We start from the raw sequence: 17,924 nt of genomic DNA on the forward strand, positions 1-17,924 counted from the left end.
ATGTAGTGTCTGTTTAGGCAGAGAAAAAAATAGAAGGGCTTAAAGGTGAAGGGAAGGGAATGTGCAAGAATCCAGAGGTAGGAAACAGCACATGTGAAACACTGGAATAGAGCCACACTGCCTGAAGGGGAACTCATTTAACTTTAAGTAAGAAATGGGATTAAGGAGTCTGATGGTACCAAAAAAAAAAAAAAAAAAAAAAGAACTATCTTGTACTGTCATTTTGAGCAGATTAGCAACCTCTCCAGGTCTAAGTTGCATTTGTAGTAATATTTAACTTCTATGGGTATGGTGAGAATAAACAAGAAAACAAATACAAAATGCCTGGTACTTGAAAAGCTTAATACTTTTTTAGATAATATTGTCAAAACATGATGTAAAATAAAATATATTTTATAGGTTTTTGATCAGTGAAGGCTGTAAAAGGAGAATTTTAGTGTAATCCACATGGCAGGCTTCAGTGTCCACAGATTGGAACTGGGAGGGGAACTGGGAAGTTAAAGGCCTGGACTGAGTCCATTGATAGATGGAGAATACAACTCTCAGCATCTCCTGAAATAATAAAGATGTGTGAGTCTAAGTAATGGAAAGTGGCCACAGTCAAAGAGCCTGAATGTTTAGCCTACTATGTAAATGAACAAATGGTAGTTCCCGAGAAAGGAAGGAATCCCAAAAGGAAAACCTTGGTAGAGGGAGGGAGGGAAGAAGGTAAGTCCTATTTTGGAACTGGTTTGTAGATGCCCTCTGGTACTCAAAAGTTGCTTGCAAAGAGAAGAGGATGAACACTTATTACTGTTATAGCTGCTAAGTGGACATTCACTGTGAATTAAGTTGACACTACTCTTTAAATAGGCTACTTCTGTTTTTAATGTCTCTTGAATTTATGACAGAAGAGAAATCAATAAACCCACAACATTTTTACATATGTGCAAACCCTTTACTCATGTAGTTGAACCTAATTATGTTGACATATGACTTTTCTCACTGGCTTTCAGGTTAACTTGTCAGAAAACACCCACTGAACTTGGTAAGTCAAACATTGAAGATACAGTGCTGAATAAAACAAATGTGGATCCTGCTCTCATGGAGCTTACAATTTAGCAAACAAAGACCAGCACTACAAAATATTCTAACAGAAATTGTGAATATAAAATAATCACCAGTCATAAAACTCTGAAATATTCCATTATGAATTGGAATATCATTTCTGAAACTTTAAAAAAGAGTACACTGAAAATATTCCATGTTATGAGTTCTTTTTGTATTTAATTATCTTACATTTCTGAGTGTTGTGTGTATGTGTTTGTGTGTGTTTTAAAAATTCAACTAAATATGATGGAACCATCAAAGAAAGGAAGCATCAGGGTGTCCTTACAATAGAGATATTAATGGCATGTGCATTTATTTTAGATACTTCTTTTGTGCCTCAATTCTTAAATTCTTCAATTAATATGAAAATTCTCATTTGATATATTATTAATTTCTGGACTAACTTCTCAGCTTTTTCAAATAAAATTAGAATATGGATCACCAAATATATGTGTATATGTATGTACATAAACATATATAAACATACATACATATATATCTTGTCCTATATATTAGATATTTTAGACATTAGGAACTATTTTCCTTAAGGTTGGCTTTCTTTCTAGAAGTAACATTCTGAATTCTGTCTTTAAATGGCTGACAACCAATTAAAATATGTTCCAGAACTAGCTGCAAATTCACTGAAGCCATGGAAAATTGTTTGTACAAAGATATTAAGTGAAACACTCAATACTTATATTTTCAATTACATCTTTATTTGATTTAATTCATTTTAACATCAGTAACAGTGGACATATGAACATCTGAATAAGAGTAGGTGTAGATCATGTCGATGACAGTAGTTTCAATCTTATCATTCTTGCAATATTGAAACAAACTCCAGTGAACTTGGTTTGGAGCCTGGTTCAGTAGAGATTGTTTCAACACTGAAGGAATGAAAATCAGAATCTTTGTTGTTAGATGAGCCATAGCAATCTCAGTCTGCTTCTGGGCTGGTCCATGTTTGAGCCATGAAGATGGAATGTTCCCAATGGTAGCTGAATGTCTTTATGAGTTCCTAAAATAACATAAAAATTGTGGCATTCTATTTATGGATAGATAGATGAATAGATAAATAAAGAGATAAATGAATAGATATATAAGTGGATGGATATATGGATGAACAGATGAATAGATGGATGGTTAGATGAAGGGATATATAAATAGATAGCTAGAGAGTTAGATGGATAGATAAATGGATGGATAGGTAGATGATGAATAGATGATAGATGGATGGGTAGATGAATAGGTAGATGATGAATAGATGGATATATGGATGGGTAGATGGATATGTAGATGATGGTGGATAGATAGATGAATTGATAGATTGATAGATAAATATATGAATGGATAGGTAGATGAATGGATAGATGTCTAGATGGATGGGTAGATGAATTGATAGATGGCTAGATGGATGGTAGATAGATGAATGGATATAAGGATAAATAAATATATGGATGGATAGGTAGATGGATGAATAGATGATGGATGGATAAATATATGGATGGATAGATGATGAATAGATAAAAAGATATAGATGCACAATTATGTATGTGATTATAAAAAGTTGATTTTCTTTCCAGCATTATCTTTTCAATTACAACATATATGTGTATATATATCCATAAAGTAACAAATTTTATAAAATTCTTTAAAAATATTAAGTTTTTTCTGATAACTTCATAAAAATAAAAATTGTTAGTGAGGTAGTATTATTTTTAGCAGTAAAGAGTCAAAATAATACCAGTTGTAATTAGAATGATCACGTAATGTGAAAGCTAAAAAAATATTCTACTTATCACAACTGTTATGTATGTTATATGTTTGAGAGATTTAAATAAATATATGATTCTATGCCTAAATGAAGATAGAAATGCTACCTTAAGGGTATATTGCTTGTTTGAGAAAAGACTAATGTTCGAATTTTGCCTATAAACAATCTCACATGATTCTTAAACAAACTAACAATCTCCCTCTTAACTGTTGTCCCCCGTGGCAGTTTAGCTGCTGGATATTTGATGTCACTTCTAAAGGTTCAAGTAAATGACGCCACACATCCAACAGCCAAGCTGCCACCAGCAATCAGCAGCTGACCCTCATTGGTTCTTTTGGTGAATAAATACTTGAAGTGCCTCCCACACTCCAGACCCCATTCTGGGTTCTGGAAATTTAACAGTGAACAAGACTGATAAGGTCCCTGCCCTCATGGAGCTTACATTCTAGGTTTCATTCACACTAATCAGAGAGAGGAAAGTAATCTGCTTTGAAATGGCCACATGTGGAGGCAATTCTTACTTATATATCAGACATCAGTCTGTTTTGGGTTAAAGGTAGTTTCTAGAAGTACATAGACAGAATAGTTATAGTGCTATTTAGTCTGGAACTTTGAAAAATGTGCCATCTCTGCAATGGCTCAAGCCCAAGCTACAGTGCTGAAGGGAACGTTTCCTATTGATTGACATGGGCAGAACTGCTCTAAAAAGCACATGTGATAATAAATTTTTTAATGTTTAAGGAGATGGAAATGTTAAGTATGCTGATTTGACCATTAAATACTGTAAACATGTATTGAATTATCATGTGACCTCATACATTTATACAATGCAAACAATATTTAGTAATAAAGAGAACTTGAATCAAGGATCCACAAATTGATGTAAACAACAGTAGATCTATGTCATCATCCTAAATATTTGTAAGGTACATGTTATAATTATTTGGAGTTTTCAGTTAAACTTTTCAAAATAACAAAGGAGGAAATACAGTCTTGTAAAATATACAATGTTGTACCTGGTTCTTCCAGGTAGGATCAGATGCCTAGTTGGTGTCCTATGTACTTTCTAGGGAAATACAGCTAAGTAAACAAATCACAAGAACTAAATGCTCCCACCTAGTTTTTCTATGTCCTCATCATTGTTGTTATCCATCCACATCGATAACATTTTTTTTGAGTGCTCACAATCTATCAACTCCTATCCAAACCCTGTTACATTACCTCAGAGAAGGAAGAGAAAATGCATGGATTTGGTTAATGGGGAAGACATCACCAAAGGGAAGGTGATGGCCCAGAACGATACTTTAAAAAGACCATGTGGAAAACAGTTGGTAGAATTTAATACATACACTGGAAGTGGTTTTTCACAACAGTGTATTATGTAAAAAGTTATTAAGTGGATTAAGACCACTGCCATTTTTAAATTACCAATGTGGAACACAATGAATCTTTGGAAGAAAATTTTTTTATCTGTATGCTATTTTTTATCTGTATGCAGTTTATGAACTTATTTTTTATTGGTTCTTTTTAGTTAAACATGACAACAGAGTTAATTTTGGTATAATTATAAAAGCACAGAATATAATTTGTTCTGATTCAGTCCCCAGTACTCTCCTCCTTGCCTTTAAATACCTTGCTCCCTTCCTTCTATTCTACTGATCTTCCTGATATTCATTTAGTGATTTTTTTAAAATTAGAGTCTTGTAGAATTTTGTTTTATTAAAATATTCTCCAGATGACATATATAATCCAAATACAGCAGAGAGAGCATAAAGTACTGTGCTTACTTATGTTGCTGGTCAAGAAATGCCTCCAAACCATAAAATATTTCCATCTATAACTCATATAAATATATGCAATTTTTTCATTATTTAAGTTGTAAGATAATAAAATTATGTTTTAGTTTTTTTAAAAAAATATTTATTTTTTTAGTTGTAATTAGACACAATACCTTTATTTTACTTATTTTTATGTGGTGCTGAGGTGCAAACCCAGGGCCTCCCATGTTCTAGGCTAGTGCTCTACAGCTGAGCCACAACCCCAGCCCAGTGTTTTAGTTTTTTAACACACTCAAATAATCTATAGTTTAATGTATTTTGTTTAATATTTAGTGATTTCTTTAGTTTTTCTTCTACCATGTCCAATATAATTATAAACTTTATGGTACAAATTATTTAGAAATATTCACATATATGCTATGACATAGGATTTAATTGGGATATTAAAAATAACCATAAATTTATGAATAATATATACCATTATTCTGCATATACACAATAGCACATAGGGCTTGGACATTTATCAACAAGATAAACTATTCTATTAGTTTACAATATTCTTTTGTATTTTTCTTAGATTTCCAATGACATGAAGTAATGTACACTTCTAGAAACTGGATTACTTTAAGAAATTTATACTGTAACTTATCTAAAGAAATATTTAATAGGTTAAAATAATTGGATAGTCTGATATAATAAACTATGCCCATTATCCAAAAAGGCATAAAAGGGTTGCATTAACAATCATCCCTGTAAACCATTCATTTGAAGTATAATGTTACAAAATAAAAATTCTCTTACAAATTAAATTAACATCTATGGAACACTAGTAATATTTTTTTCTTAAATAATGTAAAGAGAAGCAGTTTAGGTGGACTTGTAAGCCTGCAATCTCGCACTGATGAATAATGGAAATCCTGGAACCCTGGACAAGTTTAGCTTGCGTCAGTATCATAGTATGAGATCCTATGGGATCTCTACTGCCAGTTCATTGACACATGTTATTCTGATGTGGTGGAAAGAGTAAGGACTGAGACAACTCCAGAATGATTTACATGGAATTCACCTTTCTCCTTCTCATGTGCTATTGAAACTGATGTGACTGTGGGTTAACAATGTTATTAACCCACTAGACATTGATAGTGTTTTCTAAAACAATTATACTTCTAATTAGCTGCATTTTTAAGGAAAAAACAATATAAAATGACACAAATTAAACATGTTTTAAAAGGCTAGAGAAAGTTATGGATTGACAGTGGTATGTAAAGACTTGAAGATTCTTAGTTTTTGATGAGATATATATTTGAAGTGAATAACCAGACTGATGGAGATCAGATGTTTTAAAAGTACTGAACAGCCATGAAACTATGTCTCAAATACACGTGTCAAACAGAAAAAACATTTTATACGAGAACGTCGTCAACCTTCATGCTTATTTCCAAGATAATACAGAGGTGTTTCAATTGAACATGAAATTTTGTAAATAGACAAAACTCAAATTTCTGGGAAAACAATGGCACTAATCTAAATTAGTGAAAGTTCAGGAAGAAGATTTGTTAATGAAATATTTTTAATTGATAGTTTAGAAGAATGCCTATCCTTGCACATGCCAATTCGATCACACACAAACATTCTTCCCTATTTGGCATTCTTGATAATTTAGAATAATTCTGTTTTACTTACATTCAGAAGAACGAACAGTGCCAGGCACCGGAATGTCATTGGCAACTTCATTTTTGTTTTTTGAAGATCCCTCCTTGTCCTATAAAAATATAAAAGTAACAAAGGTTTAAATTAATATAGCCTCCATAACAACTTATATTTTCCTTTTCTGTCTTCTTGACTCGAAGAGGATCGATATCCCAAGACACCCTAAATAAAATACACATAAGTAGGAACAATATTCTTCTGACACAGTTGCAACTGCATGTCCCATTGTCTCTCCTGTCAAACAGATCACTGGCCTTGAGGCGCTATTAAAAAGTTCTGGAGCAAGTTTTGTATATCAGGACTGAAATAAAGGAATTCTAAGAAATCAGAGCAATTCAGGTTGATTTTTGACAGTGTGTGCCATCAATAGAACTGCTGAGTATTGCCATGCAAGCATCCACAAAGAAGTCACCTCACTGGACATAAGCAAATAGAATCTGTGGTTTGTGAAGGATTCATGGTTATGCCCTGTACATAACGTAAAGTCAACTCTAAAAGTAGTTTTATTTAGAGCCTTGATTATTTTTTTTCCCATAAATACTTCTTCAAGTTTCAAGTTGCTAGTAAGAATGCATTTCTTCCACCTAGCAAAGTTGGACTATGTCACCAATTGCTCGCCATTCCCCTGAAGAGCATCACAGTCAGAAAAGGCTACTGTGTCACAAATAGCAGTTTCTCAGAGCTCAGCAGATAATGGTACACAAGGAAAGATAATAAAGGGGTAAAAATTTAAATATGTATTGCTTTTCATCAGTGAGATTTGTGTGAAAACTGGATTTCAACCAGGAGAGAGTGATTATGATTTCTCTTAAGTGGTATGATTGCCTCTAACACTATATTCATTGTACGATAGATTTTACCCACTCTTGGTGTCGACAATGTGGGCCTGATGTACTTGCTTCTGAAAGAGTAAATTCTATTGGATTTGCATACTGGCACAATAATAAATGGAGAATGTAAAGTATAATTTTGAAATGTCATCTTATATCCTTATCATTATTCATTGTTTCTGATTTAATTCAAGTCCATTCAGTAGATTAAAAGCACTCACATACATGCATTGAGTGCTGAAGCACTACAAGCATACAAATGTGGGTGAGCTGGATGAGCTATGGCACTGTTATAAGAATCTGAACATCTGGGGCAGGGCAGGGAGTAGGTATAAATGACATGGAATGTGGTAAAATAACCAAAATGCTGCCTTGATACAAAGCTCATTAAAATTATGAAAATACAGGGACTTATAAGAGAGCCAGATAATCCTTGATTGGGAAGACCGGGGCGGGGTTTATATTTTAAGATAGAATTTGAAAATTAAATAGGCTTTTGAAAAGCAAAAACCTACTAGGCAGAGAAAGCAAATAAGATACAGAGATAGGAAACTTCATTATACCCAAAGAATAATAAATGTGATAGTTTAATTTAGCTAGAGCAGAGAGTCTCTCAGAAAGTGGATATAAGGCTGGATAAGCAGACTTTTGAGTGCTCAGGAAATTTATTATTTATTATTGAAACCCACCGTTTTGGCACATTGTATACATGCATATTCATCTTTATGTATACACATTTTAACAACCTTATCTGATGTTTGTTACAGCTGAAATAAAATATTTTTATAAAATAGTTTTTACTGTTACTGATAATGATGATGGTTTGTGAGCTAATAAATTAAATGAATCATAGAGCTCTGAGTTCTCACAACTGTGTCCTCTCCACACCACCACACTAGTCACATTAGCACATTTGAACATGTTAATTTTCTTGCATTTCACAATTATCCATGAATTGTCTGGATGAGAAACTAGGGATCATCCTGATTCCACCCCTTCTTCATCCCCAACATATTGTCTCCAGTATTCTGACTATTTGCATTTAGGTATCTTTCAAATATATGTCCACCTCTCTTTCCCCTCTGGCTACAGCCTCCAGACCAGTTTCAGTGCTCCACATCTTGATTTCTCCAACTCATTATCTCTAATAAAATGAATATGATCTTATCCTCTGTCAATAATTCCTTATGCATTTTAGGCAAACGCACAAAACTTTTGGCTAGGAATGTAATATATGGTCCTCCTATAGTAACATGCACCAATATGATAATACAGAGAAATAAAGAGGAAGAAATTAAAGTTGTCTCCTAGGTCTCTAACTTGACAAAAGGACAAATAACTTAGAAGAAAGAAGTAGTAGGAGGAGGAGCTTTTGATCTGTGTCCTCTCCCTTAATTGAGAATAATGAACAGGAATGTTCTGGGTGAGACTTCTTTCCTGGAGTGAAAGGCAGGATTTTGAAATGTATGCATATATAAGGACATGAGAAACCTTTGTTAATAAGGTTGCTTTTGGAATTCCTACTTATCACAGTCCCATGATTTAGCCTTGAAGAGAAGCAGGATGTGTAGGACCTTATTGGTGTCAGGTGGAAATGTTAATCACTGATAAACAAAGAAAGTGTATGCATGCATTATAATATCACCCTGTACAAATATTATGTATTAATCAAAAAATTTTTAAAGTGAATAGGGAGATGGAAATGTGGACTATGTTGATTAGATCATTACACATTAATTTTGAAAAGATTGCTTAAATTCAGGTTTCTTCTTGAAATGAAAGTCCCTCTCATTAAGTTCATATGCGGGACCTAAGCTTGGTGGGGATTTTAGCTTCTCAATGAATGTGAATATGGGGTCATTAGTCAGCTAATTGGCTTCTACTATCCATACCATCTGTTTGATATCAATCAATATTTTGTAATGTAGAAGTTGCTCTGTTTGACTCAATGATATCATTAAAATGAAGAGCACTGGAGGCCATTGAAGACTCCTCACTTTTAAGGTGAATGGAACTGCACAGCCATCTTTACTGCAGAAAAGGGGAGCCCCATGGTTTCAAAGCCCAATACACTAGTTTTACAATTGTACCAGGACCAACCAAGGTGAATAAAGGCAGTATGAAAATAGATCTGAGGATGAACATTTGGAAATGATCGGGGAGGGGTTAAGCAAGACACGAGATCCTTTCTTTCTGATTATTGATTGACGAGGTCTATCATTTTAAAGATTCTTGCATTACTTTCAACTGTAACAAGCATTGAGCTTGCCCTACAATTGTCCTGATTAAATAGTTCCTTGTAGATATGCCTCTGAAATATGTGCTTCATTGAGGATTCCTGATAAAGGTACAAAGAAAATAAAGGTATATCTGTGAAGAAAGAGATGGCTTTATCAATTTCAGAGAAAAAAGGCAATGAAAAGTAGCACTAGAATGGAGATAAGATATATAAGGGAAAGAAAGAGTGAAAGGAATGAGGAAAGGCTTAAAGAGAGTGACAGCCGTGAAAAATGCAGGATGAATGCTGGAGACTCGTGGTTTAACTAAAGAGATGATTACAAAATAAGAATGAAAAAGTGGATGGGTTGCAGGTAGAATCTAGAGAAAGGTGAATGTTGGATTTCAATTAGGCAGGATTCTGGGTGATACTGGTTATATATATTGACCTTGAGGAGAATTGTTTTGACTGGTGGCTTAGAGAGTTTAAACTAGAACCCAAGTAGGATGGACAGCATCAAGCAAATAACAATTAGTACAGAGAGAAATGTAGCTTGGAAATTCTGAACCTGAAATGAAAACAAGCAAGATAGATGACCCATGACCAGTCATCTGGTATACCTGGAAGATGTCTCAGAAAACCAGAACAAGGTTTTTCTTTGACTTGGAATCATTTGCTTACTCACTTCTTGATGAATTACCTTAACCACAGCAAGGGCTTTGTTCACTTTCCTAAGCCCAGAATCAAGAAGACAGTCTGGAATGTAGTAAATGCTCAATAAATGCTGGTCGGTTGTTTTAAGGGATAAGTTAGGGACAGAATCCAAGACATGTCAATCGGAATCTGGAAAGATAGCCAGCCTTGGGCTTTTCCTAGAGAGCCCTAAATGTGGAGCCCAGAAATTCCAATTTCTGCTTCTGCTTTAATTATTGTTTTAGATTTGAGAAAAGAGCTTCACTTGTATGCCAGTTTCCCATCTGTTGAATGACTATTACATGGCTGTGCCATCCTTGAACAAAATAGCACACGACTGTATATGAACCCTATTGATCCCTCTGGATCTGTCTCAATAGTCTAACTAGTAAAGATCGGTGTTCCGAAGATAGTTTTGAACCATTCTTTTACCTAAGAAAAGCTTTTGTGGAGCTTTTATATAAGCCAGATCAATGTGGAGACTAAAATCCCAAATGTGGAACCTAAGTTTAAACATAAAGATGAGTAGACCATCTTCAGAGGTGTAGTTGCTGGTGGGACAACAGATTCAGCATTGCCCTGCATTCACAAACGGACACTTGTGAATAATCCCCTTTCCAGAAAACTCTCTCTGGGTTGCAAAGGTGGGCTGATCTGAGGGAACCATTTTTATGGTGAATAAGGAGAATCTAAATCACTAATTCTTTGATAATTATTGAATCAAGTAATCATCCTTAAGGGTAGTAAATTTCCTTGAAAAGCAAAGTTACATGATTTTACTTATTTACTTTTTATGGAGAGTATGAAACATCAACGTCTGAAAATAATATATCTATTCTCATTGGTCAGTATTTCCAAAAACATGTTTCATAGTAATTCCACGAGGAACAGTATAAAATAAGGTTTCCACACCCAAATAAGTTTAGGAAATTAAGTCTTGCCTACACTCCTTTTAGAGATTTATCCTAGATGTTAGTAGTTTAAATAGACATTATTTTTCCTACACTAAAACATTCATTTATTTGACTTTTCATTCCCCAAGCTTGATTGATCACGAAACACTATTTTTTGTTTGTTTATTTGTGTGGTAACAGCTAATAACACATGTATACATACACTTAGGAAAATATTCTTATCTCAATGCAATTTCTAAACTGCCCCAGTCAATAAAGACTACAAATCATAATAATGAGCTCCTTTTAACTTAAAAAGTATTTCTTTTCCATGAGGTAAAAGAGGAATGTCTGAGGTCTTACATAGCCGTATCCTTGGTTCAAAGCCCAACACTATTAATAGGCATCTAAGAGGCAATTGCTCCTTTGGAGCATTATTTGTTAAGGGCCTGTCCATCAACATCCTGGTTATGGAAAGGAGGACTAGAATAAGGTGTGTGAGCAAAGAGCAGGAACCAAGCAGAGGGAAGCACTACTAGTCTAAAAACAGCTGTGGACTTTTGTCACTCGCAGCATAGAATCTGTTTCAAATTTAAAATCTGTCAACTGTTTTTACTATGTGTCTGTAGATATGGTCTGAGGAGGTAAATGAATTTTGTGAAATCACAGGGTGGGCTGATTTTGTTGTCTTAGCAATTTCTTCTGCTCAGTCAACTGATTACCTAATGTATTTGAAAATCATTCTACATTACCACAGGAATTAATGTGCCAAGGCATAATGTGGTCTAACTCAATTTATGTTGCCACATTAAGCAAAACAGAATACTTTTCTGCTCTTCATCCAGGCTTCAAGCCTAAGTGGAATAAACTCTAGCACTCTCTAAAATGAGAAGCTGTTATTGATAAATAGCATGGCACACGACCTAAGATAAAAGATCCAGATGATTGGTGCAAGAGGATAAAATTGATGTCATATTGAGAGAAATAAGACTTTTTCCTTGAATTAAGTCAATGACTTGGTTATGTGATTTTTATCAGTCATGATAACTTAGTAGCACATATAATTATTACAGACTTAACCACTTTCTACCTTGTGTTTTACACACACACATACCATTTAACTGGCACTTACTAATTATTATGTTTTCAGTACCATGCTTGACAGTTATATATGTGTTGATTTTGTCTTATCAACATGTGGATTCTCCTTCTACACTCAAATTATGGATGAACAAATAAAAACTAAAGGAGATAGATTAGTTTCCAGTTATGTAGTCATTGTGTGGGCAAATATATGTTTTTATTTCTAGTCCAGTGTTCTTCTCATGCCTTGAAGTTGCTTTCTAACTTCCACCTGCTCTTTGAGATCATAAACTGGGTCATGGCTGCCCACAACAAGCCTGAGGCCTTTTATATCATATGGTACTTATAAATTCATTTATTTAATAAACACTTTTTGGGTATAAGTTTTCCATAACCAGCATGGGTCTCCAGTCTTGATTTCTACTATACTCTGTTCATTAATTCAATATAAGTAATTCTCATTATCATTTTTAAGCATAAGATGGCATTTTTATTATGACAGCATAAAAGGTCAAAGACAATAATCTATAGTTTTTTCCATACATTATTTCTGATGGGAATAATCTGGCATGGATACTTATTTTCAGCTATTAAGGTGTAAAAGGAGTAGAGAGAACACTCAAAGTGCTAGACTAACCTTGGTCAAAACAGTACAAATGACAGTTTGAAAAGTTGCTGGTCTCATTGCTTTAAAGTTGTAAGCATTTCTACCCGAAATGAACTAGTGAAACCTACCAAAACAATTTCCCTCCAATCTGTTAGAAGTTGATTGAAGAGCTCTGGTTAACATCTCTATCATATGTTCTAACCTAGTGCATGTTCTAAATTACCACCCTGTATCTCAGTTGCCTTTAATATTCTGCAGAGAAACCTCTAAAACATGGTCTTGGAATACAAGGATCATAGTTCCTCCTCTCGCCCAATTGGATTTCTCTTAATCACCTTTAGGGATATTTTTTTTTCTTCTGATTTTGAGGATGTCTTAGGATAGAAGGTGCTTAGACCTGATATATGAAGATAAATAATGAGACATCCAGAAGTGTTGTTCAAAGTATTTAACAACCATTGCTACTAAAATATGCACTAAGCAGAACAATTGCTGGCTGTAATCACAGGCATGCTGTGCCAATGCTCACTAGCTGGAAGCTACATTCCCCCTTTCCCCTATAACCTTGATATGCATTGTGTATCTATCCTTTATATTTGTGTTTGTGGAAATGAAGGTGGGCTAGAATGAGGGAGAGAGCATTTATGGTACTTATAAATTCATTCATCAAATATTTACTGAGTCATTTGCAGACTTGCTCTTGCGGAGTCTTTACGCATTGCAGAGAATGCCCAACTGGGAGCTAACCTTTTGCATATCCTTAACATACACATCTCCCAATCCGCCCATCATGTATGGGATTCTATACAAAGATATTTCATCGAGATCCTCATAAGGGACCAGCTTGTTTCTGCATTTCCAATTCCAGGAGCACATATTTATTAATAGAGAGAAGCACCATCAAATGTAATTTAATCATTACAAACTTAGCCACTTATTCAATTATTTAAGGATCCATTTCCCAGAAATTTGAGTGAACTGAAAGTTATCCATTTTGCATGACTGTGTAAGCAATTCAAAAGGTGTAAAATTAGCTGGATTCTCTTAAAAAACAGAGATTAAGTGAGATTAATGACATCAGGGATAGCTAGCCAAGTTGCATCTCTAAACATCAGCCATGGGGATGCAAATGGTTTTCACCATATCTGTTGTATCCTATCATGACCCAGAAGCTAATATTCAAAGATCTAACGTGAATGACTTTTACCTAAATAATGGTGTCAAAGTTAATTTCAATATGGTAATTTAAGTTTTCAGGTGAAGTGAATATACTATTTAATTAAAAAGAAGTTTTGTACTTATAAAAAACTTGATGACTCATCTTGTCAGTTCATTTTTTTAAAAAACAAGTATATAAAGAAGTTATAGTATTCAAAAGAAGGTTTAGCCAGACAAAATTAAGAATTCCAAGAAAGTAATCTTCATTAATATAATTTGGTTTGGGAATATGGATGGGCTAATAACTGAGAAGTCAAAACTGCCTCAATTTAGTTGTTTCAGAGTATCTGGAAGCATCTACATAACTTAGATCCATAGGTAATCCTTATCCAAATTTTTCCAATATCTGATCCACAGATGCATGTGACATTGTGTATCTCCTTGCTTCCCTCTGGTGGTGGTATTCATTCAATGATAGGAACCAAAGGAAGCAGAAATTATGAGGTGGAATTTACTCAGAGTCAACTGAGCGGGATAACTGATTTGACCAAGAGTTAACCTGAACAGGACGGACTATCAATAGTTTCTCCAAGTACAGACTGACTTTTACCTAAGTTCAGTACTTCTTTGCTGTGGCTAGTGGGCAGGTTGCTCATGGGCATGTATTTCTGGGACCAGACACAACTGCTGGTGGGTTGGTAGCAACCAACAGAGTTTCCTTCTTAGCTTCTGTTCTCAGCCAAAGAAAACATTGATACTACTGGAACTTAGTGTTTAGTTAGAAAATCTGTCTGTAACCCTCATTGATTGATGGATAAAAATACATGTGGCCAAATTTAAATATATTAAAACGGACTAGAACCTCTCCAGGTGATGGGGTGGCAAGCAATTTTATTTTCTTTTGTTCATCTGCATTTTTACATTCTTACAAAATGCAGGAATTCCTTTGGATAAGAGGGAAGGAAGAGGGAACAACAGGAAGAAACAAAATGAACTATCTTGCTCTGTTCTGGCTTTATTCGCCATTGCTGATAGGAATGTTCCCTGTGGGATAGCTGGGGAGTTCAAAATGAGAAAGCTGTAGACAGGAGAAGGGGCAGTTAGAGCTATCACACCTTAATTACTGTTCTTACTTTCTATTTGTTTTTAGGCAACTGAAACTATACTTTAAAAATGTTTGACAATAATCCCTAATAAGGAATAACAAATAACAAATTAAAAGAAGACACTTAAACCAATAGAAATGCCATTTTCTATATTAAAGCTTCATTCATGATACCACTAGCAACATTACAATTAAAAAATGACTTAGTACTAATTAGCAGTAGATTTAAGACAGAATGTCTGATGGGCTTTCTAATTACATCTCTTAAGAGTGCCCTGATGCTGATTAGGTGTTAAAAATGTATTTCACAAATGTAATTAAAAAACTATAAAGGGAAATGAATCTCAGTGGTCAATGGAGAATAGTCATAATATGTTCATAAAAACAACTCCCAACAAAATACAAAGGCAGAACACTTTCAGTGATAATACAGAAGATTGCTCAAATTTCCCATTTTAATTCTTATCACTGTTTTGTTTGCCCTAACAGGAAATTTCATATTTGTAGCTAAAAATAGTTAAGTTTTGCAAGATCTATGCTTGAAATAAAGAAACCCCTAAATGCAAACTAATAGGCCTTAAAACAGTTACAATATCTAACCTCAGCAATATTGATACTCAAAGTATGCCAGCAGGATTTCTTTTTCTTTTTTAGAGGGGTATCAGGGATTGAACTCAGGGGCACTTGACCCTGAGCCACATCCCAGCCCCATTTTTAATTTTATTAAAGATAGGGTTTCACTGAGTTACCTAGCACCTCACTAAATTACTGAGGCTGACTTTGAACTCGAGTTCCTCCTGCCTCTGCCTCCTGAGCCCCTGGGATTTCATTAGTCACTTATTTCCTCTGTCGAGCAGAGTCTTCCTTTCTCATACTGGATATAAAATATGTGAGCTGCTGATCTTTCCACTCCAGTGAAATTTTTGACCATCTCCAAGTTCATTTGAAGAGAGAAAGCCATACACCATTGATGCCACGATCCTAGTGGTGCAGGGGTATTTCCATGTGGTTTTCGCCTCCTCATTGGATGCTGCTGTGGAATGAGCTATAGTGTCAGTAGTGGAGCCCTGATGGCAATTTTTAGCTCTGCCACCCCTGTCCTACCCCACCCCATGGTTTACTAAAGGGAAGTGTCAAGGAAAGTAATAGTTCTGAGTCATTCCAAGGTCACATGGAAAAGGTCTATATTTTTTGTCAAGTTCAATAGTGTCTACATGAATCTGGAAATAAGAAAATGGAAAAGTTCATCATTACACTGGTGTTTGCTTAGTTCCTCCGAATTAGTTTGATCTCCCTTTGCAATTAATTGGTTGGCACATCCAGTTGTGTCTCTTTTAGTCAAAGAGGGAAGAATGTGATGGCACTGGTTATAAAAATAGGTACCCTTCCATTTGGGACAATTGGAGGGATATGAACTTTCCCAGATTTTCTAGAGATGATGTAATTAGATACCCTTATTTGAACATGAAATTAAGGCTCAGAGAGGAGAAAAGGACCTTGTCAAAAGTCAGAAAGTGCATGCCTAGCAATGGGAATCAAGTATGCGCAGTGAGTGGATGGTCTTCCTTGGACATTTCATCTGGTCTTACTCCTCTCCTGTCTTCTCCCCACCCCTCTCCTTTCAGGAAGCTGCCAAACTTCCCATCTCCACCATGAGATGTAAAGCCCAAATAAAGAAAGAAGTGGATAAACCATGTCTACAAAGTGGGATAACAAGAGAACCCAACTATCTCCTTGAAAAAGAGTAAGTGAAATCACATCCAAATACATTTCTTTATACTGTCCCTCAGTGTCTATATAGCATAGTAGATACTTCACATTCTAAGGTGGTTCTTGGCTCATTCTTGTATGACGAGCAAGTTGAGTCAAATACAATGCTCATATTGCTTATTTTTATTAAACTCCCGTACTTGTAGGCAATTCAAGAATATATTTTGAACTGGAAATGATAACAAATGATCAATCTGAGTCCTGTCATTTTTCTCAGAGTTGAAATTTTTTAAATTCACTTTTTCTCTCAGGAACTTAGCTGTAATAGTACTACTACTAAAAATTATTTAACTTTTTAAAAAGATATGTAAGCCAATAATTCCTCTAAAGTTTTTCATAAGTATTCCTCCATTTCTTAATCTGTGATCCAAATTTCCTAATCTCAATAGATTGGGTATCTCTGAATTCTAAAGATTCTATGTATGGATCTCCACTGTTGAATATTGAAATGCTCTCATTCAGAGCTCATTTCAATATTTTTTCAGCCTAAATTATAGAATTGTTTCACCCCCCTCTTTTATCTAACAAAATAATTTCCATTTGGAAGTTATTTTTAATGTATATATTAAAATTGTAAACATATGTTTGAATTTTCAACTTACGTTGTGGTCTCATCTAATTCAAGTATCAAATGAAATAGTTCTCTGCTTACTTTAAAAAGAGAGTTGTAAATGACCTTTACTTGGTTGATGCAACTATCTTTTAAATATTTCAAAAGATATTCAAAGGGATATAAATATGGGAGCAGGGTTTTTTAGCAAAGGGATACAAATATGGGAGCAGGGTTTTTTAGCAAAATAGTTTGAAACTCTATTTCCAAATAGTCTTTTCATTTCTTAAGAGAAATAGAATTCTTCAGCAAATATAATAAATCTGAATTGCAGATCAATTTTAGAATATATGCCTGTAAGTACATAATACCTGTGTATAAATAAAGTCAATTACTTTAACATTAATTTTAGTATAGTATAGATTCAAAAGCTTCCTTTAAAAGTTTATATTAAAGTCCTAATGATAACACCACATAAGTTCATTTTGAAATAAATTGCTAATATTTATTAGTTCATGAATCCTTGTGGACTACTCATAGCTCTAGAAAAAAAGAATAAGTGTTAAGAATGAATTAAATGTACACTAAGAAAACACCTACCATGTGTCAGGTCTTGTGATTTATAATGTATTTTTGACAAACACAAGAGATACTATATTAGCAACT

General features: G+C 34.4%; 1 protein-coding gene across 2 annotated transcripts in view; it reads right to left on the reverse strand.

The window, feature by feature from the left end:
* Calcr (calcitonin receptor) overlaps positions 1 to 6,393 on the reverse strand; it is a 45,592-nt gene extending 39,199 nt beyond the window's left edge. Inside the window, exon 1 of one of the 2 annotated variants that reach the window (XM_076861226.2) lies at positions 6,325 to 6,393. In XM_076861226.2, coding sequence (XP_076717341.2) covers positions 6,325 to 6,375 — 51 coding nt within the window. In that variant the 5' untranslated portion in view covers positions 6,376 to 6,393. The remainder of the gene's footprint in view (positions 1 to 6,324) is intronic. The other variant, XM_076861217.2, reaches the window with a different exon arrangement.
* Positions 6,394 to 17,924: the final 11,531 nt, after the last annotated feature.

This window comes from Callospermophilus lateralis, chromosome 1 (assembly GCF_048772815.1).
Source record: "Callospermophilus lateralis isolate mCalLat2 chromosome 1, mCalLat2.hap1, whole genome shotgun sequence".
NCBI classification, from domain to species: domain Eukaryota; kingdom Metazoa; phylum Chordata; class Mammalia; order Rodentia; family Sciuridae; genus Callospermophilus; species Callospermophilus lateralis.